Source organism: Pelophylax lessonae (genome assembly GCF_965119305.1).
Source record: "Pelophylax lessonae genome assembly, chromosome: 7".
Taxonomy (NCBI): domain Eukaryota; kingdom Metazoa; phylum Chordata; class Amphibia; order Anura; family Ranidae; genus Pelophylax; species Pelophylax lessonae.
The window spans coordinates 254,374,561-254,400,478 of NC_138774.1; the positions used below are offsets into that span (position 1 = coordinate 254,374,561).

General features: G+C 44.5%; 1 protein-coding gene across 3 annotated transcripts in view; it reads right to left on the bottom strand.

Moving 5' to 3' along the window:
* WDR38 (WD repeat domain 38) overlaps positions 1 to 25,918 on the bottom strand; it is a 1,427,946-nt gene that overhangs the window by 251,122 nt on the left and 1,150,906 nt on the right. For all 3 annotated transcript variants that reach the window (XM_082264625.1, XM_082264623.1, XM_082264624.1), the window contains one exon: positions 18,421 to 18,570. In XM_082264625.1, coding sequence (XP_082120751.1) covers positions 18,421 to 18,570 — 150 coding nt within the window. The remainder of the gene's footprint in view (positions 1 to 18,420; positions 18,571 to 25,918) is intronic.

Consider the following 25,918-nt stretch of genomic DNA (forward strand, 5'->3'; position numbering starts at 1 on the left):
GCTGGACCACTGCCAGGTTGCATGGCTTCCAGCTGCATTAAGACTCTGAATATGCCCCTCCCGCCACCGCGGAGGGGTCCCGACTCCATGGCCATCATCTCTCGAGTGATCCCTGTCTCTCATGACACACACAGCTGTCTGGGCCGACCTTCACTCCTCTCCGCTAGCAGCAGCAGATAGCTGCAATGCCCGCACTGGCCCAACGCCTGCACCCGCATAGTCAGACCTGCACACTGGGGACATACCAGGCCCAAATGCTCCACGCCTCCTCCATCGGGCACCATCTGTATGCCAGTATCCCATACGAATGACGGCTTTGGCTTTCCGGTCTGCTCCCGGATCTGCCCAGCAGGTTCTCCGCCAACGGGTGAAGTAGTTGCGGCTGCGCACTTTCACTCTCCAAGAAGCTCCATGTTGCTTCTCCTTGCACGTGTCTCCCTCTCAGCCACACCCAAAGGGGGATGTGTTTTATGGACTCCCCTAGTCACTCCTAAATGGCTGGGCACGACCGACATCTTCACCCACATTCCTTGTTTGGCGGTGGCTTCTCCTGCTAAGCAGAATTTTCTGGCTTGCACTTTCCCGTGTGGTGCAGTAACCCTCCAAAGCAGACCATGTCCCTCACTAGACATGCATCCACTCTTACTTGTAGCAGGGCCCCAACTGTGCCTGCATCTCCATGAGCCCTGCTGTCCCTCTTTTCCAGGTCAGAGAATTGTCCTGCTTTCGTATGCACGGTCAACAGTCCCCCAACACGTGTGCAAGTAGGGCCGTCACCATTCTGTCTCCGAAGAAAGCCCACTGCCTCTCCACATCTTCACAGTATCACTGCTGTCACTATATATAATAAATGTCCTGTTGTCGTATGCACGGTCAACATCAGTCCATATAGCCTTGACACACACATGGCCCCTGGCACTCTGCTCCACGTGTCCCTAGCCACCATTTTCTCCGTCCACACTTGGACCTTTTCCTGTCAGGCAGATACAGTCTTTAATCACAGTCAAAGGCCTCTTTCCTTTCTTCCAATACTTTACAGAAGAATACATTTCATAGCTGAGGTGGAAGGTTCCCGCCATTTTGCAGTACTGACTGGAACATTTGTGTTGCCATGGGCAATCTTCCGAGTGCACTTCTATCTTCAGCCCACTCTCCCTATCTCCTGTAGAGCAGGCCTCACACTTGACTTGGACATCAGAACATAGTCCTGGACACAAAAATGGAGATTTTGAAAATTTTCTTCGGACATTGCCGTTAGCAACTGGCTCGGTAAACCAGGGCGTAATCCCGGACAAGCCCCCAAATGTAGCACTACTCCCAAAGGAGATGCTGAGTGTGGGTCCCCCTGGGTTACTGCTAGCAACAACAGTACCTTCAAACATACTTCTCCAAGTGTGAGCACCTCAGAGAAAGACTTCTTTGGTTTTCAGGTTTTATTGGAGAACTTGGATGGGAGAAGGGATGAGTGGGATACTCAAATAACTGAACTATGCACAATTAGGCAGGGACTCTATACAAATGCTGATTGACGCTGGTTAACGCTGGCCAGATGCCGGTTAACGGTGACTTAATGCTGGTTAACGCTGACTTTGCCTTTGACTGATAAAAGTCCTTTGAGGTCCCTGAGGTACTCCTTCCTTAGGTAGCTGACTTTTAACTTGTACTGTACTGCTGAACACTTCAGGGCCCACCCTTGTGCCCCCCTTGCTTCCCTATCTTCAGGGCTCTACACTTGGCACCCCCTTGACTACAACAACTGGTTAGCTGGCTCCTGGATCCCCTTGACCTTTCTGGACTGGTCTCCTCTCTTAGGCAGACCCCTGGGCAGATCTTGAGTACTCACGATACTGTTTTTCCTGAAGACCTCTACCCAGCAGCTCCACTCGGTCAGCACACTCTGGATCCTCTCTGCAGCCCAGCTCAACCTCCGGTCCCTAGGCCAACTGCCTGGACCACCTTCACACTTTACAGGAGAGGAACTGCTGTCACCTCCTCCTGGGACTAATGCTCCTGCCAAAAGACACTCTGTCACGTGCTCCCTCAGGATTTATTCCAAATCCCAGGGTGTTTTGCGGCAATCCCCACCCACTGGGACAGCCATAAACCCTGGTGTGCTATTGGCCAGGTTTCCTCCACTGTCCAACAAGGTCCCTCATTGGATACAGTGGGGAGACTCCTCAGACTCAACAGGCCACACCTGGAAACACGTGACAGATAAGCTAACTGATCAGGCCCTCCTGATAAGCAGACATGGCCACAACATGCTTTTTCCTAGCACCTACCTAGGAGGGTCCTACATGCACCCCCACCAAAAATGAGCCATGTCCCCACTGGCTCTGCAGCAGCTGCCCCTCTGCAAAGATTGGCCAAAAAAATCAGGAGTATCCCACTAACTTGTAGAAGGGGGAAAAGAAACGAATGTACAAATAAATTACATACAAAAATATAAATATCCATTTACTGTACACATATACACTTTTAAGTGCATGGGAAAATGCGCCCCCCCCCCCACCAAGATTGGTGGAGATTAAACAATTATGTACTTTGTACATCCTTACTAACTACCTCTAAAGCTGGATTCGCCTGTAGAGAAGAAAGCAAGGGTTAATCATACTTTGCATTTACACACAACAATGTGATCTATCTGAATAATGGGTGAGAAGACCCTCCCCACAGGGGCGACCTTCTCATCCCAGTCCCTGACTCCTCTGCTTATCCAGTTCTTGACATGACAGTTCCAATCTCCCCTCTCCATAGGGGAATCTGTGCCCTATCACTGGCTACCTTATGCAGAGTCCATGGAAAAACACAAACAGCATCTTCCTGCTGTCAATCACTGACACTAGCTTGGAAACAGGGTAAGTCACTGGAGCCTAAGTGACCTACAGTCCTGCTGAGTCAGGGAACATTTGAGGGTCTCCGGCACTAGAGCAACCCCCACCAGACATCCTGGATGCACCGCCCATTACTGCAATGGCCACCCGTTTAGTTCAGTTCCTTCTCTTTGGCCCGATGGCTTAAGGATAGTCTCATCAAGCTGTCATTTGTAATCCAATGATCCTGGCCCGATGGCCCAATGGATCTGTAAGGTAAGAGTTCCTCTTTATGACCCTGGCCCGATGGCCCAAGGGGTCTGTAGAACAACAAAGGGACCCTGGCCTAATGGCCCAGAGGGTCTGTAGAATAGTAGACTTGCAAAGAGGTGAACAGAGGCACAAGTCTCAACAACAAACTTTTCTTTTTAACTCAGCATTATATTTTTTCATTGTGTCGGCTAGCCAGCCTTTTTCCTTTATTTTTTCTTGAGACAAAAGTTCCTTTTAGATATAGTATTCTGGGTGGGGAACCCTCACAAGGTTTCCCTGGCTGTCCTGCACTTGGACCGACCAAGCCTGGCCTGATCCGTCTGGGCGGCAAACTTCCAACCGGTCCACATATATTGAGCGTCCATAATACCACTGCGTTTTTACAGAAGTAAATTTGTTCCATAAGTCTGTCTTAGTTGAATCCCGGAAGGGTTTGTGAACAAAAAGAAAGTCCCAGATGGCCTCATCACACCATGACTCTCTTTTTGATTCAATTTCCAGCATAATCACCCGAGGAACATATGGATAGTCATAGCCAGGGGCGGACTGATGACTCATGGGGCCCCCGGGCAATAGGAAATCATGGGGCCCCCAGGTTTAAAGATGGCTGCCACACTTCATGATGCAACAATAATGCATTAGGCCTAAGTGGAAGGACATGAAGGTCATGAACATGCAGACAGGCAGAAGACTTAAAGCTGGCGACCCAATAAAGAAACAAGGAGCCTCTCATGGTCAATGCCACCTTACTAGCATCATGGGCCCCTGGGCAAAGTATTGCACTGGGACCCTTAGCAGGGTGACCAGCGGTGTGCACAGAGCTTTGCGGCACACAGTGGGTGTGGATAAATTATGCCACATATTGGGTGTGGCATTTTAGTGTGATTTATTTTTTTTCCATTTTTTATTTTTTTTCCATTTTTTATTTTATTTTTTTTCATTTTAATTTATTGATTTTTGGTGAGCGCTTTGGCAAGATAAACAGACCCCTGAAGTCTCACATTTGATACAGAGAAAGGGACTAAGGACACATGCTAAGGAGGGTATGCTGGTTGGTATTGTGTGCATGAGGGGTGTGGAGGGTATGACAGGGGGCAGTATGTACAGGAGAGGAGTGTGGAGGGTATGACAGTGGGCAGTATGTACAGGAGAGGAGTGTGGAGGATATGACAGAGGGCAGTATGTACAGGAGAGGAGTGTGGAGGGTATGACAGTGGGCAGTATGTACAGGAGAGGAGTGTGGAGGGTATGACAGAGGGCAGTATGTACAGGAGAGGAGTGTGGAGGGTATGACAGAGGGCAGTATGTACAGGAGAGGAGTGTGGAGGGTATGACAGTGGGCAGTATGTACAGGAGAGGAGTGTGGAGGGTATGACAGTGGGCAGTATGTACAGGAGAGGAGTGTGGAGGGTATGACAGAGGGCAGTATGTACAGGAGAGGAGTGTGGAGGGTATGACAGTGGGCAGTATGTACAGGAGAGGAGTGTGGAGGGTATGACAGAGGGCAGTATGTACAGGAGAGGAGTGTGGAGGGTATGACAGTGGGCAGTATGTGCAGGAGAGGAGTGTGAAGGGTATGACAGAGGGCAGTGTGTACAGGAGAGGAGTGTGGAGGGTATGACAGTGAGCAGTATGTACAGGAGAGGAGTGTGGAGGGTATGACAGTGGGCAGTATGTACAGGAGAGGAGTGTGGGGGGGTATGACAGAGGGCAGTATGTACAGGAGAGGAGTGTGGAGGGTATGACAGTGGGCAGTATGTACAGGAGAGGAGTGTGGAGGGTATGACAGTGGGCAGTATGTACAGGTGAGGAGTGTGGAGGGTATGACAGTGGGCAGTATGTACAGGAGAGGAGTGTGGAGGGTATGACAGAGGGCAGTATGTACAGGAGAGGAGTGTGGAGGGTATGACAGTGGGCAGTATGTACAGGAGAGGAGTGTGGAGGGTATGACAGTGGGCAGTATGTACAGGAGAGGAGTGTGGAGGGTATGACAGTGGGCGGTATGTACAGGAGAGGAGTGTGGAGGGTATGACAGTGAGCAGTATGTACAGGAGAGGAGTGTGGAGGGTATGACAGTGGGTCGTATGTACAGGAGTGGAGTGTGGAGGGTATGGCAGTGGACAGTATGTACAGGAGAGGAGTGTGGAGGGTATGACAGTGGGCGGTATGTACAGGAGAGGAGTGTGGAGGTATGACAGTGAGCAGCATGTACAGGAGAGGAGTGTGGAGGTTATAACAATGGGCAGTATGTACAGGAGAGGAGTGTGGAGGGTATGACAGTGGGCGGTATGTACAGGAGAGGAGTGTGGAGGGTATGGCAGTGGACAGTATGTACAGGAGAGGAGTGTGGAGGGTATGACAGTGGGCGGTATGTACAGGAGAGGAGTGTGGAGGTATGACAGTGAGCAGCATGTACAGGAGAGGAGTGTGGAGGTTATAACAATGGGCAGTATGTACAGGAGAGGAGTGTGGAGGGTATACTGGTGGATATTGTGTGCAGGAGATTAGTGGGGAATGTAGGACTGTGTTCAGAAGAGAAGTGCAGAAGATATGATGGCAAATCGTATGTGCAGGAGAGAAGTGCAGATAGCATGAAGACAGGTGTGGGGGGATATCTTTTAGTTGGGGAGATATTTCTTTTAGAGGCAATGTCTGAGGGGTGACCAGGGAGAGATGTTTGGAAGGAAGCATTGGGAGTGTTTTGGCTCTCACCGATAATTGTGCTGGAAGCGTGAAGGGTACACACTCTTTACATTTAGGACGCATATATGTGGCCTCTCGGTGTTAAAGCTTACCCGTCAAGAGGTCACTTATATGCGTACGGCCAGCGGAAAGTGGTAAAACGGAGTTCTGCCCCCCCCCCCCCCCCCATGGGAAAATTACTGTAGCTCCTGACTTTTAATATTAGGACACTTACCTGTCCAGGGATCTCGCAATGTCGACACCCCAGTTGATTTTTGTATTGGCTCTCGGGTGCTCCCGCCACCATTTGCGGTGAGGGAAACCAGCAGTGAAGCCTTTCGGCTTCACAGCCAGTTCCCTACTGCGAATGGGCGAAGCTGGCTGCGCTTTCCAACTGGCCTCTCGGCGGAGGAAGGAGGAGGGGGGGCTGAACTTCCAAAGGACGTCACCACGGCGCCGTCTCCCGGAAGTGGGGACTGGTACCCCCCTGAAAGGTGTCAAATGTGGGGGAGGAAGCAGACAAGTGAAGCTTCCACTTTTGGGTGGAACTCCACTTTAAGGACTGTTATTTTTGATTATGACCCTTTCACACGGACTTTCTGATCAGGTCTGCCTCTTAGTTTTTCAGGCAGACCTGATTGGATGCTCCATGCACCTCTAAGGAGCAGTGGATGTCAGCGGTGACATATCCACTGACACCCACTGCTCTACGATCCGATCCTTTCCGTGAAATCCTATTTTTCATCCATAGAGGATCGGATCGGATGGGGACAGATGGTCTGATTTCATTAGATCTCCCATAGAGGAGAACGGAGATCTGACAGCTCCGTCTCTGCACAGTGAGCGGAGATGGACCTGTCATCCACCTGCTTGGCGGGGATCAGCGGATTGATCACCACTGAGCAAAACTGAGTCCACGATACGCCTGTGTGGCAGAATCTATGGAGTGTTTAGTTTTTTTTTTTTTTTTTTTTGAAGGGGGTTTGGTGCCTCAGGCCAAAAGGTAATTGGGACTTTATGGGCTAATAACAAGAATTTTTACATAAGGAATATATAACAATTTATGAAATGAAGAAAAAATGGAAATATTACACACAATGGTGGTGTATTGGGTTATAGACCCATTAGTGAGGGTGAGTACGTTTAGAAATTGGTGACAGAGTGATATGCTTTGGAATTCAGGATATTCCTTCTCTGCATACTCCAAGCTGGCTAACAAGCATGGAACAGCAGAGAGCAATATTCCAAAGTCACCAATTTCTAAACGTACTCACCCTCACTAATGGGTCTATAACCCAATACACCACCATTGTGTGTAATATTTCTATGTTTTCTGTATTTCATAAATTGTTATATATTCCTTATTTAAAAATTCTTGTTATTAGCCCATGAAGTCCCAAGTACCTTTGGCCTGAGGCACCAAACCCCCTTCAAAAATATGCATATATATGGGATGTTGGCAAAACCAGGTTTTTGAGAATCGTACCCCCCCCCCCCCCCCCCCACACACACACATACACACACACATGGAGTGTTTAGTTAGGTGGTGAGTTTTTGATTGTACAGAGTTTGGTTGACACAGGGTTAAATAAGATAATATGATGGTCATAAATGAAATGCACATTAACTGGACAGAGGGATTGGAGTAAGTTTGTATAGATAGGGCTGTGTGTCAGTTTGGGAAATGTCGGTCAGCTCTGCTGAGGGGGGGGGGGCGGGCTGCTGTCTTAGACAGACACACACAGTCTTCTCCTTGTCACTTAGGACCCTTCACTGCAGAAACTTTGCAGCTTACCTCCAGACTTCCCCCACAACAATTCAGTTCACCTCTCCCCCTTCCTGCAGTGTGCTCTGCCTCCTGATTTTCTCATTACACAGCAGCACTGAAGATCGGAGGGGGGGCGGGGATCTGAAGCTCAGAGATCACACAGCAAGTGCAGGTCAGGACACTACGGGGGAAGGGGGAGACAGAAACCAGGATCGGAACTTTTAACTACATACATCATTGGCCAGTGACAGGACACAGAGTGCCGTACAATCAGTGACAAGCCTAGTTCCTCCACTCATTTCATGGCTCAGTCTCATCTGTTGATGTGAAGGAGGGAAGGCTGAGCCGGGCAGCGGGCTCCGCTCTCCTCTTCCCGGGAAAGAGGTTACCTGGGACTCTCCTTTCCGAACTCACACACACAGGGACCCTCAGTCAGGGTGGGTCGGTGGGTGTCTGGCTTGCTCGCTCCTCTGAGTGACCGAGTCAGAGTCTTCCTCTCTTCTTCACACTGCAGTCTACCACTGCAGCATGCGACGATCTCCTGGCTGCCCCCCGCGGCGGGAACGTGTGGTCCCGCCCCTCAGCTGAATTCTGAGGTGGCCCGAGCGCCTGTTGCTTTATCATCCCCAAAGCTCCATTAAATCATTCTGATCCCAGCCAGCACCTGGCTCCTCTCCTATAGCCGCATCCACGGCCGGCAATGATGCATTCTTCACTGCCTCACTGGAGCCTCCATTCCTCCATTCTGCAGTGCAAGCTCCGTAGGCACCTCCCGGGACAGACTGCTGAGCCTCTCATAGGGCCCCCCCTTGGCCACGGGCCCTCGGGCAGTGCCCGACTGCCCGAATGATCAGTCCGCCCCTGGTCATAGCCATTAGGGATGATCGAACGGTTCGGGTCGACCATCGGTTCGACCCGAACATTGGCTGTTCGAGGTTCGGCCGAATTCCGAACTTTTTGCCCAAAAAGTTCGGAATTCGGCAACCAGAACCGCCCAAAATGCAATGCTTCAGGAAATGGGCTTTAAAAGCCCATGATTGGACCAGAACCATTAGCAAAAGCCAATTGAGGGGGAGGAGAATGCTAGGAATGTGATTGGAGTGACTAGGGGGTCCCTAGACCAATCATTAGTGAATACGCCCCCCAGTATATAAGATCGCCCCCGCCAAATTCCTAGCATTCTTGTACTGGACATGAAAGAGAGTGGAATGCTGTTCTGTTCTAATCTGCTACAAAGTGTCATTTAGCTATTTTTAGTGTGAGGAAAGGGATATCTAGTGTAGTTAGAGTGCTCCTTTTACACTTTAGTTAGCTTCAAAAATTTAGTTTCTGTAGGGAAAGTATTAAGTGTCAGGGGACCGTAGTGTAGTGTAGGGTTAACTGACAGTGACTGCTATGGAAGGGTGACAAAACCCCTCCATAGCAGGGTGACCGCTATAGAGAAACGATCATTTCTCTGAACTTCAGTTCAGGAATATGGCTTCTCACCAGCCAAGCATTTTTTATGCTGCAGGGGCTGCCACTGTCAGTGCTTTTTTGAGGACATGTTTGATGTCAGGCAAAACATCAGAACTTGTGCACAGTACCACTATACACAAGTTCAGATGTTTTTCCTGACTGCAAAGAACCCCAAAAAATGCCTGCTATTAATATTAAACCAGCAGCTAAGCCATATTCCTGTGTTTAAAGTGTTCTAATACAAACAATCTTTTTTTTTTTTATGGTTCTGGACATGCTACAGAGCTGAAACTTCACAGGAACACCTTTTAGACCCCCCAGACACAAAATCACACAAAAAAAGTTCTGAAAAATTGTAATTTTTGATAAAAAAGACAATTATTGAAAAAAAAAAAAAGAGATTTTTTAATTTTTACTTTGGATTTCGTATCTGGGGGGTCTAAAAGCTGTACATGTGAAGTTTCAGCTCTGTAGCATGTCTAGAACCATAAAAAAAAGATTGTTTGTATTAGAACACTTTAAACACAGGAATATGGCTTCGCTGCCGGTTTAATATTAATAGCAGGCATTTTTTGGGGTTCTTTGCAGTCAGGAAAAACATCTGAACTTGTGTATAGTGGTACTGTGGACAAGTTCTGATGTTTTGCCTGCCTCCAAAAACCCCCAAAAAATGGCAGCAAAAACACACCTGGGCTTTTTTTTTTTGTCGCTATCGTTTTTTTTGGCATTTTTTTGGGTTCTTTTGAGGCAGGCAAAACATCTGAACTTGTCTATAGTGGTATATATACACACATACTTATATGTTTATACACACCTAGACATATATAGGTGTGATAGTAGCAGAAATATATTAGTGTAAATGATTTCATTAGCGCAAGCATATATTTCTGCTACTATCACACCTATATATGTCTAGGTGTGTATATAAATATATGTATTTGTGTATATACACCACTATACACAAGTTCAGATGTTTTGCCTGCCTCAAAAGAACACAAAAAAATGCCAAAAAAACGCTAGCGTCAAAAAAAAAAAAAAATGCCCAGGTGTGTTTTCGCTGCCATTTTTTGGGGGTTTTTGGAGGCAGGCAAAACATCAGAACTTGTGCACAGTACCACTATACACAAGTTCAGATGTTTTTCCTGACTGCAAAGAACCCCAAAAAATGACAAAAAAAAACGCTAGCCTCCAAAAAAAAATGCCCAGGTGTGTTTTTGCTGCCATTTTTTGGGGGTTTTTGGAGGCAGGCAAAACATCTGAACTTGTGCACAGTACCACTATACATAAGTTCAGATGTTTTTCCTGACTGCAAAGAACCCCAAAAAATGCCTGCTATTAATATTAAACCGGCAGCGAAGCCATATTCCTGTGTTTAAAGTGTTCTAATACAAACAATCTTTTTTTATGGTTCTGGACATGCTACAGAGCTGAAACTTCACATGTACACCTTTTAGACCCCCCAGATACGAAATCCAAAGTAAAAATCAAAAAATCTCTTTTTTTTTTTAATTTTTTCAATAATTGGCTTTTTTTATAAAAAATGACAATTTTTAAGAACGTTTTTTTGTGTGATTTTGTGTCTGGGGGGTCTAAAAGGTGTACCTGTGAAGTTTCAGCTCTGTAGCATGTCCAGAACCAGAAAAAAAAGATCATATAGGTGTTAAAGGAGGGTCCCACATCCCTGTTCTACTGAAAAATTATCTTTTTTTTTCATGGTTCTGGACATGCTACAGAGCTGAAACTTCACATGCACACATTTTAGACCCCCCAGATACTAAATCCAAAGTCAAAATCAAAAAATCTCTCTCTTTTTTTTTCAATAATTGGCTTTTTTATCAAAAATGACAATTTTTAAGAACTTTTTTTGTGTGATTAATAGTTAATGGGGCATGACCTAGAACCCTAGGCACTTTTTAGGGGCATTTATTGGGTTTTAGGGCTTAAAAATGGTGTTTTTTGATTACCGAAGTTCAGGTCCCATTGATTTCAATGGGGTTCTAAAATCCGGGCCGAACTTTCGGGAAGTTCGGATGTTCTGGCCGAACCAAACTTTTCAAAAGTTCGATCATCCTTAATAGTCATATTCCATGGCCACTTTATGCTGCAGCCACCGCTGTATTCTTGAGAATCAACAGGCCACACCTGGAAACACGTGACAGATAAGCTAACTGATCAGGCCCCCCTGATAAGCAGACAGGGCCACAACATGCTTTTTCCTAGAACCTACCTAGGAGGGTGCTACATACTGTATATTTTGCATTTTGTCTGAACTTTGTTCAATTCAATTGACTCCTGATCCTACATTTTTTTCCATTTGTGTCTAATGGTGCGTGGTGTTGAATGCTGTGCTGGGTGGAGAGTGACTTACTTATAAGCATAGGACTGATCAAATAAATTGAATAAGATTTGATCCTCTTGGTTATCCTCTCCATATGTAGCCCCCATTAGTGCGGATGATCTCCCTGACTGGAGACTGGTGGGAGACTTAATTGATTTACTGATTGTGACGTGATGGTAATTTTCATTTTGCAATGGTTGCTACATATTGGAACAAGTTTTTTTTTTTGTGGATGTTTGTTCTCTTTTGTTTGTTAATATGTAAAAAATATGTGTAAAACACTTGCTGATCTGGAACTAAAGTCACTACTGCTTGCTGAATATGTTCTTCAGTCCATCCATTTCCCAGCACATTAGGAGTTACACAGATCTCTGTGCTCTTGGCACTATTCAAAAGCTGCAGCAGGGTCCATTGTTCACTTCTTCCCGTTCATTATCTAGGTTACTGTCACTCCAAACAGAGGTATTCCAGATGAGCCCCTGCATGAGGTCGCTGGTAAAGAGGGGTCTTCTGTTCTTTTCCTCAACCTTCTCAAAGGCCTCAGTTCCTCTGACAGCAATTAAAACACAATGAAACTATCAGGGACTGGGTTTGAACCCAGAACCTCGGCTGTGTCAGGCAATGTCTCTTCTTGGGTGTAAAGTAACACTTAAAGAAAGTGTACTAGTAAATATAAAGATAATAAAAAGCAGCAGCAGCAGTAGTAAAAATTGTGTGAAAAGAATAGACCTGTATTTGGACTATCTACAGCGCGTGCTAAAATATCAATTAAATGTGCAAAATACTGTGCAAACAATATAAAATTATATATATAAAAAATATAAATATTATAAAAATATATATGATCCCAATGCTTGATTGATATTGTGCAAATAATTAATTAAATATATAAAATAAATAAATAATGTGACATGTGAATTAATATTGTGACATGAATTGCATATAACAAATAAATATATATAATTAAAAGTTCATCAAATGATAATGAATCAACAAGTGACAGTGAAAGTTCCAATTTTTGGTTTTCTTCAGTGAAAAAGAATTTCTTCAGAAGTGGATTATAAAGTGAAGGTGCTCAGTGATATTTTCCACAATTATTGTGACTTTTCTTAAAAGTGCAGGTGCTGGTTTCGATTATCCTGTGGTATGTAAAAGGTGGGTGACTTACCAGATGTAATGGGTCTCATATATCGTATGATATTGAGACCAATCACGCTTGTAGGCCCTCAGGGCCATGGTAGGTCACCTTGTTGTGCCTCCTGGATATGCAGGTTATGGTTCCTTCTCACCGTTTCACATATCAGCATACAGTAGATGGGTAAAAGGGATAAAAAAAGATCCAGATAGTGTGATAAAGTTTAAAAGGTTTTATTTTCCATAAAAGCAGTTTTCCAATTAAAAGGTCGGCAATGATGGGTTAAGGGTCCCCGTGACATAAATGTACAACCATGCAGAGTGGCGAAAACGTCACCGGATGTGACGAAATGCGTCAGCACGTGGAACACATTACGTGACCTACACTGGAGCGCAAGCCGGAATTACCTCCGCTCGCCACTCTGCATGGTTGTACATTTATGTCACGGGGACCCTTAACTCATTATTGCTGACCTTTTAATTGGAAAACTGCTTTTATGGAAAATAAAACCTTTTAAACTTTATCACACTATCTGGAGCTTTTTTTTTATCCCTTTTACCCATCTACTGTATGCTGACACGTGGAACGGTGAGGAGGAACCATAACCTGCATATCCAGGAGGCACCACAAGGGGACCTACCATGGCCCTGAGGGCCTACAAGCGTGATTGGTCTCAATATCATACGATATATGAGACCCATTACATCTGGTAAGTCACCCACCTTTTACATACCACAGGATAATCGAAACCAGCACCTGCACTTTTAAGAAAAGTCACAATAATTGTGGAAAACATCACTGAGCACCTTCACTTTATAATCCACTTCTGAAGAAATCCTTTTGCACTGAAGAAAACCAAAAATTGGAACTTTCACTGTCACTTGTTGATTCATTATCATTTGATGAACTTTTAAATATATATATTTGTTATATGCAATTCGTGTCATAATATTGATTCACATGTCACATTATTTATTTATTTTATATATTTAATCAATTATTCGCACTATTAATCAGGCATTGGGATCATATATATTTTTATAATATTTATATTTTTTATATATATAGTTTTATATTGTTTGCACAGTATTTTACACATTTAATTGATATTTTAGCACGCGCTGTAGATAGTCCAAATACAGGTCTATTCTTTTCACACAATGTCTCTTCTTGTCGAGCCATCTGGAATGCTGAACAGTTCCATGAACAATTCCTTGGATGATCCTGCCTTGAACCTTGTTTGTCTTGAACCTTGAACTCTTTGCTCCTCTTATGAACTTCCTGATTTAAGCCATTCTTCTGCACTTCCCGTTTGCCAGATTGTTGTGCTCTCTTCAGCTGGTATCTCACTCTTGTTTTTCCTGCTACCGCCCATATTTTGCAACCACACATTATCGACCCTTGGCTTGTTCCTCAACTATGCTTCTGCCTGATCCCAACCTGCAACTACTTGTTACTGACCTTTAGCTTATTTATTGACTATGCTTTCTTTTTTTTTGATTCTTAACTGATTATCTGCTCACTGGACCCCAGTTTGCTCACCTCCTGGTTGGGCAATCCTGAGAACCACGACCTGGTACTAACACACAGCGAAATCCATCGCCACCATCAGGAGCTCTGCTGAACACAAGTTAGTAGTTAGACTTCGCACCTCAGGTGAGCCCGCATCATCCACCAGGGTGACTGCCTGTGTACCTATCCTGCTGGTCAATGGTAGTCCCGCTACTGCTATAGCAACTGGTCTTCAAGCCTGACCCCTGATCGCAACAGAATAATCTGGCCTAAACATGGAGGCCACTATAGCAAAAGTTGCGACTCCTCTTAGGCAGAAAATTGCTGAGCTGCAGGGATTTGGTTTTATCTACCAAGAGAAAGTTGCCAAACTAGAAAACAAGGTGGAAAGGCAACAGAAAAAGATTTATACTCTGCAGAGACTACTGCTGGACTGAGATGATACTAACACACACATGCATCAGCCTCAACCACTCTCGACTTTTTTGGCCACAATGAATCAGGTTTTTGAGGATCCCAACTGCTGTGCTACTACCAAGGCACCAAGGCAATGTTGCATAGTCTGCAGCAAGGTAAACGCTCTGTTGCTAAGTACATAGGTGAATTCAGACATTGATACCACTTGGAGCCCTGCAGAACAAAAAAGTAATTTTCGCCAAGGGCTTTCTGAACAGGTAAAGGATGAGCTTGCCACAGTACAGACTTCTAACGATCTTGAGGCCTTCATCCTATTATGTATTAAAATTGATCAAAGACTTACAGAATGGAAGAAAAAGAGTCTGGGAATGTTAGGAAGTAATGGTGGCATGCATTTCTCTGCTTGTCCATTTATTGAGAAGTATTCAAAGTTTCTCCAGGTTCTAACACTCCCGAGCCTATGCAGGTTGATGCTATTTAGAGATCCATTTCCATTCAGGAGAGAGAGAAGACATTCAGAGAATTTATATCTATATTGTGGGGACTCTGGTCATTATGCAGTAAACGTCCTTACAAAGTTAGACGAACAATTGCTGCAACTGATATGATTGTGCCTGAACAAATAAACTCCATTAGTCTAACTCTCCATCATCTCTCTCACTCGCCATCATCATCTCTTGACCATCGTAAAGACCATCAGCTTTCAGCTGATAATGTCACCCAAATTCTCTGTCATTCTGTGTATTGCTTGGTTCTCCAATCACAATCCCTCCCATCAACTGGGGAGAATGGACTATAGATTTTACATTATGTACATTATGAGAAATACTGTAGGGAACTTTGTCGATCAAGTTCTGCACTGATCAAGGAGTCACAAGTAGATGTGGTTACCATGCAGTCATGAAAACCTGCCTCTACAATATTAGGAGTTCCAGGATGCCTGTGATAAGAAGAATGCTGATCAATTACCTGTACCTGCTCATTGCCCATACGATTATCCTGTTAAACAGCTCCATGGGGCAGAAATACCCTTTGGTCGCCTTTTTCATCTGTCAGAACCTGAATTAGAGGTGCTCAAGGAGTGGCTTGATGACAATTTAGAGAAGGGCTTCATCAAGCTTCCACTTCTTCTGCAGGGTCAGCCCAGTTTATTGTTAAGAAGAAAGATTCCACCTTGTGTCCATGCATCGACTACAGAGACTTGAACAAGATCACTATTAAAAATCGTTATCCCCTTGCTTTAATCTCTGAAATGTTGGGAAGACTACGCTTGCCCAAAGTCTTTACAAAACTAGACTTACAAGGGGCATATAACCTTGTCCGCATTCGTCAAGGAGATGAATAGAAAAATGAAAGAACCAAACATAGGCATTTTAAGTCCTTGGTTATGCCTTTTGGCCTTTGCAACGCCCCACAACTTTCTAACACTTCATCAATTATCTTTCTTGTGATCTCTTGGACCTGTTTGTGATCACTTATCTGGATGATAGTCTCATCTTCTCTAATAACTTGGAGCAGCATCACAAGCAGGTTTGCACTCTTTGAAAGGTTAAGGAAGAACTGACTTTATATCAAATTGGAGAAATGTGAGTTTGAACAAACCCAAATCTAATCCCTGACAGAAACACTGAAAGTAATTCCTAATACCCAATAATTGTGCTATATCAAAGAGTAGGTAACAAGCCATTTAGCAAAGGTAATCTTACTCTATTGTCATTCAGTAAGATTCATAACCAAACTAATACACATAAATTGGCGAATGTGATTACACTGTTCAGCATACAGGATAGCGAACACAAAAGGCTAAGCATAAAATGACAGGGAGCATCCAGGTCAGCATAAACATGAGTAACACCCCCCAGATGCAACAGTAAGCGTAGAGAAAGATTAATCTAACAAAGGGGCTATACTGCCAGAGTATACTAATGGCAGCTATACTAGGCCTAAACTGACTGGGTAGGCACTGTAAAGGAGATAAAGGATGATTTGTAGGAGGGATTATGGATGGGGCAGTCCTAACATTTTCTACCGGCTATCACTGGAGCTATTTAGCAGCACTGGTGCACCTGATGATAGTCTTTTAAAGAGGAAGTAAAGTCATTTAAAAAAAACGAGAAAAAAAAAGCCCTGTAAAGAGAAAGGCATAATGAGCTAGTATGCATTGCATACTAGCTCATTATGAAGTACTTACCTTAAAACGAAGCCCCCGTCGAGCCGCCCCCTCAGCAACAGGACGGCCGACATGTCTGGCCGTCCTGCTTCCTGGTTCACATCCTCCGGCCATCTGATTGGCTGGAGGCGCAAAAACATCACTCCCGCGCGCACGGCACTGGGCTCTGAAGGAGCGGCACGGGTGGCCGTTCCTTCAGAGCGCATGCGCCGATGACGTCATCGGCAGTATGCACTGTAAATATCTCCTAAATGGTGCATGTTTAGGAGATATTTATAGCACCTATAGGTAAGCCTTAATATAGGCTTACCTATAGGTAAAAGTTTGTGAAGTGGGTTTACAACCTCTTTAAGCCTCTGGAGGGTCATAAAAGGAGAGAAAGGCATCTGCCATTAAACTGTCAATGAAGGCACCTTATTGGCCAATAAACCACTCTCATTGGTCAGGAAAATGGCATGGAAATGGAATTCAGTCCTAAAAGGCCTTCGTAATAAATTGAAAACAATTCCAGAGAGGTACACAGAGAAGGCTTTTACTTTTTTAAATGACCAATTTAGTGTTTTGAAGTTGTTAGCAGTAATGTATCAGTTTTGTTTTAAGGCAGACATGACACTTAATCCAGCTGAATACATTTGAATTAGGAAAGTATCTACTGTTTAGAGATACCCCTGTAACCTTTTAAGTCAGCACCTGCCTCAATAACCCTGGGGAAAGACTTGATTGCTCTAGTTGAGCTTTTTGTAAATGATCACTATGATTTTCTAAGACAAGGCTATCACCAGATCTTTCTGCTGAATACATAAACACATACACTTGGCTTGTATGTTTATGTCAACGTAGCACCCTCCTAGATAGGTACTAGGTAGGTAGGTAGTGTATATTTGCTCTGCCTGTTTATCAGGGGAGTAGCAGGCAAAACCTAGTTGCTCTTCTGCTTATCAGGGAGCAGGATTCCTAGTCAGGCCTGTTGCATGTGTCCAGGGTGTGATTCATCTGGGCTGAGGGAGTGTCCCCACTGTATCCAATAGGGAGGCCTGTTGGACAGTGGAGGAAACCCAGCCAGTGACACACAGGCTTTTGTGAGACTATATCAGTGGGTTGGCGCAAACAGCGGTGCCTCCTGGGATACGCTATAAAAGCCAAGGACACATATGGCAGGGTGTCTTTGGGTGGGAAGCCAGGTCCCAGGAGGAGGGTGACGGCTGTCTCTCCTCCTGTTTGCTGTGGATGATGGTCACAGGCGGTTGGCCTTGTGGACCAGGAGTGTGGTGGTGAATCCAGAGGTCCAGGAAATCTGGCAGAGCAACTCTGGAAAAACAGTGTCCGTGAGTATAGGGAAGCTTGCCAAGGGGTTCTGCCCAGGAAGGGGACCACTCCAGTGGATAGAGTTAGTGGACGGGTGTCAGCACACACAGGCAGTGGAAGTAAAGGGGGTGCCAAGTTAGAACCCTGAAGAGATTAACTAAAACAGAAACCTTTTGAACTATCTTCACTTCAGTGGCAAGGTGAAGCAGCGGCCTTGCCGCACACTACAGTTAGTTGTCCTCAAGATTGTGCATAGTTCATAGTTGGAGTATCCCACTCCTCTCTTCTCCTATCCCAGTTCTAAATAAAAACACAAAAACCAACATCCCCTGGATTGATTATTGACTAAGCCAAGGACTTTCAATGCTGCTTGTCTGCTATCAGTTGGTAAGGGTAACCCAGAGGAATCCAGAAAGTGTAATTCTCAGCAGTCCCCTAGGGGGCAGTGCTACATCAACATTGCTCTGAAGAACCATTACTCATTACCCCATGCCATGACTGATTGGAGAGAGCAGTGATTATCTATTCAGTGAATACAATTACTATTACCATATTATCATGTCCTGCAGAGGCCATCAAGATACCATCCCAGGAGAAAGACAAGGTCCTTAACCAATCTGCATGTCCAGTCAGGATAAAGATGAGGGAGCCACTGCATGGGTTCCACACACGAACAGTTTTGTCCCAGGAACCAGAAGCCTACAAAGGTAATTATATTACTAATTAATTTTCAGTGGATTTCATTCTGCTTATGTTTTTTTGCTTTGTAACTTGCACTATGAATTAGAGGGCCTTATATGGTTATACAGTGCCTTGCGAAAGTATTTGGCCCCCTTGAACTTTGCGACCTTTTGCCACATTTCAGGCTTCAAACATAAAGATATAAAACTGTAATTTTTTGTGAAGAATCAACAACAAGTGGGACACAATCATGAAGTGGAACAAAATGTATTGGATATTTCAAAATTTGTTAACAAATAAAAAACTGAAAAATTGGGCGTGCAAAATTATTCAGCCCCTTTACTTTCAGTGCAGCAAACTCTCTCCAGAAGTTCAGTGAGGATCTCTGAATGATCCAATGTTGACCTAAATGACTAATGATGATAAATAGTGTGTAATCAAGTCTCCGTATAAATGCACCTGCACTGTGATAGTCTCAGAGGTCCGTTTAAAGCGCAGAGAGTATCATGAAGAACAAGGAACACGTCAGGCAGGTCCGAGATACTGTTGTGGAGAAGTTTAAAGCCGGATTTGGATACAAAAAGATTTCCCAAGCTTTAAACATCCCAAGGAGCACCGTGCAAGCGATATTGAAATGAAAGGAGTATCAGACCACTGCAAATCTATGAAGACCTGGCCATCCCTCTAAACTTTTAGCTCATACAAGGAGAAGACTGATTAGTGATGCAGCCAAGAGGCCCATGATCACTCTGGATGAACTGCAGAGATTTACAGCTGAGGTGGGAGACTTCAATCAGTCGTATACTGCACAAATCTGGCCTTTATGGAAGAGTGGCAAGTAGAAAGCCATTTCTTAAAGATATCCATAAAAAGTGTAGTTTAAAGTTTGCCACAACCACCTGGGAGACACACCAAACATGTGGAAGAAGGTGCTCTGGTCAGATGAAACCAAAATCAAACTCTTTGGCAACAATGAAAAACATTATGTTTGGCGTAAAAGCAACACAGCTCATCACCCTGAACACACCATCCCCACTGTCAAACATGGTGGTGGCAGCATCATGGTGTGGGCCTGCTTTTCTTCAGCAGGGACAGGGAAGATGGTTAAAATGAATGGGAAGATGGATGGAGCCAAATACAGGACCATTCTGGAAGAAATCCTGATGGAGTCTGCAAAAGAACTGAGACTGGGACAGAGATTTGTCTTCCAACAAGACAATGATCCAAAACATAAAGCAAAATCTACAATGGAATGGTTCACAAATAAACATATACAGGTGTTAGAATGGCCAAGTCAAAGTCCAGACCTGAATCCAATCGGGAATCTGTGGAAAGAACTGAAAACTTCTGTTCACAAACGCTCTCCATCCAACCTCACTGAGCTTGAGCTGTTTTGCAAGGAGGAATGGGCAAAAATGTCAGTCTCTCGATGTGCAAAACTGATAGAGACATACCCCAAGCGACTTACAGCTGTAATCGCAGCAAAAGGTGGCGCTACAAAGTATTAACTTAAGGGGACTGAATAATTTTGCACGCCCAATTTTTCAGTTTTTTATTTGTTAAAAAAGTTTGAAATATCCAATAAATTTCGTTCCACTTCATGATTGTGTCCCACTTGTTGTTGATTCTTTACAAAAAAATTACAGTTTTATATCTTTATGTTTGAAGCCTGAAATGTGGCAAAAGGTCGCAAAGTTCAAGGGGGCCCAAATACTTTCGCAAGGCACTGTATATCCAATGTTCTGTCATATATTCATATGGACATTTACGGTATACTGTAAGTACTGAGTTTGTTGAGGAAATACATAGGAGGCTCCAGAAAGTTGCATAACTGGTGAGAAGAACCTGCTTCCATCTAACACATGTCCATGTGTTCAGTGTTCCTCTTCCTAACCCTAAAAAACCCTTAATACAGACATTACCTGTCTGTAAGTGATTTCTTTGTGTACTGTATATTCAGTTAGATGTTGCAATGTTTAGTTAGTTTAGGATCTGCAATGAATGTTCTCTGTTAACTGTTTATTACATGTAATGCTTTATGTATGGAGAGTTATATTTTTATACTTCGTTTATGTTGAATGTTGTTTATTACATTTTTCAAAGTTAACATCATAGAGACAATTGAGTACATATGGGAAAATCAACAATTGCATATGGGTAGAGAAGGGCACATAAGAATATAATTTACAGTAAGAGCTATCACAGTCAGGTAGCATAGATACTCAACTAGAATTAAAGGGTAATTCCACTTTTGTGGGCAGAGAAAAATAAAAAATAAAGAAAAAATAATATAGCGTATACAATTTCAACATAAGTAATATTGTAATTTAATGTTATTAAAAATGACCTTTCCTTTTCAATCTGCAGCTGCTGTAATTTTCTGAAAATGTAATACAATATGGCTAACTGGAGTTGTCCTGTACACAGAATGTGTACTGAACATGCCCTGGTTGTGTGATTGGCTCACTGATTTTCCCAGAAGTCTGCCTAAGAGACAAGTCAGATTTCAGACATTCCCTGCAATAAAATGTAATTTTTGGTGAGATGCTCCCAATAGGATCACGTCTAAAGGGATGCAGGCTCTGCAGGTGCACAGCTGATAATTAGGAAACTACTCCCATTAGACCCACTCAGCACAGAGGAACAAACAGAGATTTCTTCAGAATAACAAAATGTAGGAATCTGCAACAAAGGTTTTTATAATCTTTGCAATGTACATAGATCACTCAGAGGGGAATTTGGATGTTTTTTTCACAACAAAAGTGGAGCTACGCTTTAACATAGTGACTGCAACATAGGTTTTAGTTACTAGTTTTTAGGGTGGCATATCCCTGTATACCCAGAGAACATTTGACAAGGCATTAGAAAGAAAGAAAGAAAGAAAGAAAGAAAGAAAGAAAGAAAGAAAGAAAGAAAGAAAGAAAGAAAGAAAGAAAGAAAGAAAGAAAGAAAGAAAGAAAGAAAGAAAGATTGATTTGTAAATCTTCTGTACTAAAACTCATTATTGATTCGCTCGTTCACTGACAACTGGTCAAGCGGGGATAGTTTTGAGTACAACCGAATGTCTGAAATTTTTGTTAGTGAAATAGAACGGTAGCTGCCACAATTGCTGGCTGAGCAACACTGCAATGTGGGCTTCAAGAGCCTGGCATGGAAAAGTATAGGCCGGTGACATGGCATTAAATGTTTCAACCAGGATTGGTAGAAGTAGGTTCTGAAAAAAATGATAGCAGTCCTGTGGTAAAACCGCCAGGACCTGGATTTTTATAAATGTTAGGAGAGGAGATCACAGAGGTGAGTTCTTTTTTTGAAAATGATTGCTCCAGTTCCTGTACCTGGGGTAACAGAATAGTTGGATGCACAGTGTAAGTGCTAATCTTAGACAAGAAGGCATATCAGGGGAGCTCGGGTTCAAGTTTTATAGCACATCATAGAAATGAGCGAAATAGCCAATTGATTTCCTTAGGATGATGAATGAAGTGACCATCATGGTGTTTGAGCTTTGGAATAGAAGACAAGCCATTCTTAGCATAAAGGGCTTTGGCTAACAACCTACCAGCCTTGTCAGCCTCCACATAATATAACCTCACCTCTGTTCATTACCTTTTTGCCTTTTCGTTTCCCACTCCCTTAACCTACTTGCATTTATAGAATCCTGGCTTCAAGCGTCAGACTCTGTCTCTTCCGCTCCCTTCTCTCATGGAGGCCTCCACTGGACTCACTCACGCAGACCCAATTGTCCGAAAGGAGGTGAAGTTGGTTTGCTTCTATTCCCACTGAGCACCTTTCAAGTCCTTCCCACCCATCCCTCTCTATCCTTCTCTTTATTCGAGACTCACTGTATTAGTCTGTTTTCTTCCATTTCTCTAAGAATTGCAGTGATCTATTAGCCTCCTGGACCGATGTCACGCTTTCTTGATGACTTCTTTGCCTGGCTACCCTATTTTCACCCCTCTGAAATACCCATTCTCATTTTTAATGATTTTACCATCCCTATTAATGTTAACAAGCTACACCCCAACTTTTGATCACCCTCTTCGTTTATCCTGTGCTCCCTCAATCACATCTTTAATCTCTCCCTCTCTACTGGTACCCCCCCCCCCCCTCTAAAATGTACTCTGATTACCCTAGTACTTAAAAAGCCATCACTGGACCCCACCAGCCTGAACAACTTAGGACCCATCTCCTTACACTTGGTTACCTCTAAACTTTTAGATCACTTAGTCTACAACCGTCTGAGCTCCTACCCCACAGACCACAACCTTCTTTTTTTTTTTATCAAGAAGAACTTTATTGAACTTTGTACATAGAAAACAAAACAGTAACAGAGTCCAGGGCAGGCACGCCCCCTCATTGCACACAGGTAATACAAATGTCAGGAACATCCTGCAACCAATCAGCAATAGAATACATTACAGAAGGATTGCAACTCCCCCATTGCCCTACCAGTCAGCATCCCACAGTGTCAAAATATATAGACCCTCATCTCCCACACTGGTCAGCAGTACAATCCACCAATAAGACCGTTCTTGCATTCACATCCCACCCGCCAGCATCCTGTCTAGCACCAGATCCACCGGCGCCAGACCAGGCACTGCCAGCCAGGGAGCCCACAGCTTTTCAAACTTGCCTGAGCTACCTCTGTGTTGGTAAATGTACTTCTCCAATCGAATCGTCTCCCCCATCTGAGTGATCCATTCCTTGATAGCTGGAGGGCTTGGGGAGATCCAGTGTCTTAAGATCAACTTTCGGGCTTGGAACAAGGCCTGCAAAATGGCCTGTTTAGTTACTTCAGGGACCTGGACCTCTCCCAAGATGCCAAACAAACACAGTTTAGGATCCTCCGACAATGTGGTTCCAAATACGCTCGACAAGGTGTGGAGCACCTCCCTCCAGTATGTGTGGAGCTTTGGGCACCGCCACAAAAGATGTATCAAATCCCCATGGTCCCTCATACATCTGGTACATAGAGAGGAGTCACGTCTGCCCATCCTATGCAGTCGTGCAGGAGTATAGTGAGCCCTGTGAAGTATATACAGTTGAGACAACCTCTGTGCCACATTCAGAGAGCTCAGCTGCACAGCCTGAAGAGCCTCCTCCCACTGCTCTTCCTCAAAAGAGCAAGCGTCCTGTTCCCAGGAGGTAACCATGCGCAGGGGTTGCTGTTCCAAAAAGAAGCCCAATAATAAGGAGTAACAGTGTGATATAAACCCTTGGAGAGAGTCTACCTCAGACATAAAGTGAAACACAGGGGCAGGGGACTGTACCCATGGATCCACCCCCACTTGAGCCCTGACCACGTGCCTAAGTTGTAGATAGTAAAATTTCATAGAGACAGGCAGATGAAATGACTCCCACAGGTCGTCAAATGACCGGAGGGTACCATTGCGAAAAACGTGTCTCAGGAGGGTAACACCATGCGACTCCCATCTAGCCCCGTGGGGCACTTTGGCCAATTCAGAGTACCTAGTATTGTCCCAGATTGGGCTAAAACTAGTGAACCCCACCACCTGCTGAAGCTGACGGGCTTTATTCCACGTTTTCTGAATGAGAACGTATGTGGGGAAGAGCTTGTTAGATTTACTGAATCTTTGGGATTCCAGAAGAGCCGCTACCCCACCTGGGCCCACAGTGTGGGACATAAGAAGGGCGGCAGACTCCCACATCCCATGGAACGGGCAATATGCTGAAACTGGGATGCCAGGCAGTATAGCCAAGGATTCGGGAGTGCCAGTCCCCCAAAGTCCTTCGGACTTTGGAGGTGTTCCAGTTTAATCTTAGGGTTCTTAGATAGCCATAGAAGAGATCTGAAAATGGAGCTAACCATACGGAACACTCTCAGAGGTATAACCCCCGGAGAGTTATGCAGAACCTATAGAAATTGTGGCATGAGGATCATTTTGATAAGGTTGGCCCGGCCCACTAAGGACAAGTGGAGCCGGTGTTCCATGAAAAAACCATACCCGTGAGAAAACCATACCCTCGTCACTTCCGGTGCACCTACGGAGGGTATGGATTTATCACAGTAGTGTATGTAATGTTACACTTGCCGCCGTTACATTAAAACAGCTCCTCTGCAACATGAGTCATCTCCGCTCCTATCCCTCTCACTTACCTGATCTTAGCTAATAAATATAAAAGCGGATCACGGAGCCGACATCTCCGTCATTTAGATTTCATACACCCGCCACCGCTTTTATATTTAGTAGCCAACATCTGGGAAGTGACAGGGATAGGAGCGGAGATGACCCATGTTGCAGCCGAACTGTTTTAATGTAACCGCCGCAAGTATAACATTACACACACTACCGTAATAATTTCATACCCTCCGAGCATGCGCACTTGTCAACTTCTCTGCTGTTCAATGATGTATCCGCGGCTCTGAGCATGCGCACTGCTACGCTGCTCAGATGTTTCTGACAGGAAGTGATGAGGGTATGGAATTCTAACGAGGTATGGTTTTCTAACGTTACACTGGGACCAAACCTTAACCTTTTCCCAGAATCTAACCAGCAGGGGAGTCACATTGAGGCCAACAAAATCCAGCAGTTTAGGGGTGATCTGTATACCCAGATACCGGAACTCCCCCGACACGGTAATACCCGTATCCGGCAAGTACCGGCCGCCAGGTGTCTCATCTATAAACATCAGTGAGGATTTAGTCCAGTTGATTAGGAGACCGGTGTAAGAGCCAAAGTCCTTAATAACAGACATCGCCTCCACTAATGACTGGGACGTCCCCCAACAGAAGCATGGTATCATCTGCATAAAGCATGATCTTTTCCTCCACTGTGCCATATTTAAAACCCACAATCTGCTGGTTAGATCTAATAAGGGCAGCAAGGGGCTCTATAGCAGCCGTGAATAGCAGCGGGGACAAAGGGCAGCCCTGTCTAGTACCCCGATGGAGCGAAAATGAGGGGGATAAGCGTCCATTTTCCCTAATAGCCGCCTCAGGGGAATATTAAAGAAGCTGGACCCAGGAGATAAATTCCTCCCCAAACCCAAATTTACGCATGACAGCCCACAGGTAACCCCACTCCATGCTATCAAATGCTTTTTGAGCATCCAGGGATAGCAAAGCTTGATTGCGACCATTATCCACCGGAGATTGCAGGTTCAGGTAGAGTCTGTGAAGATTAATCGAGGACGACTTCTGGGGCATAAACCCAGACTGGTCCGAGTGGGCAATGGAGGCAATCACCTGGTTCAGTCGCAGCGCCAACACTTTCGCCAAGATTTTAACGTCACTTACCCAGTTTCAGCAGAAGGATAATGTTTGCTTTATGCATTGAGGGGGGCAGTCGCCTGGGCTGTTTCGCCTCCTTAAAGACCTCCAGGTGGCGTGGCAGTGTCTCCTCTGCAT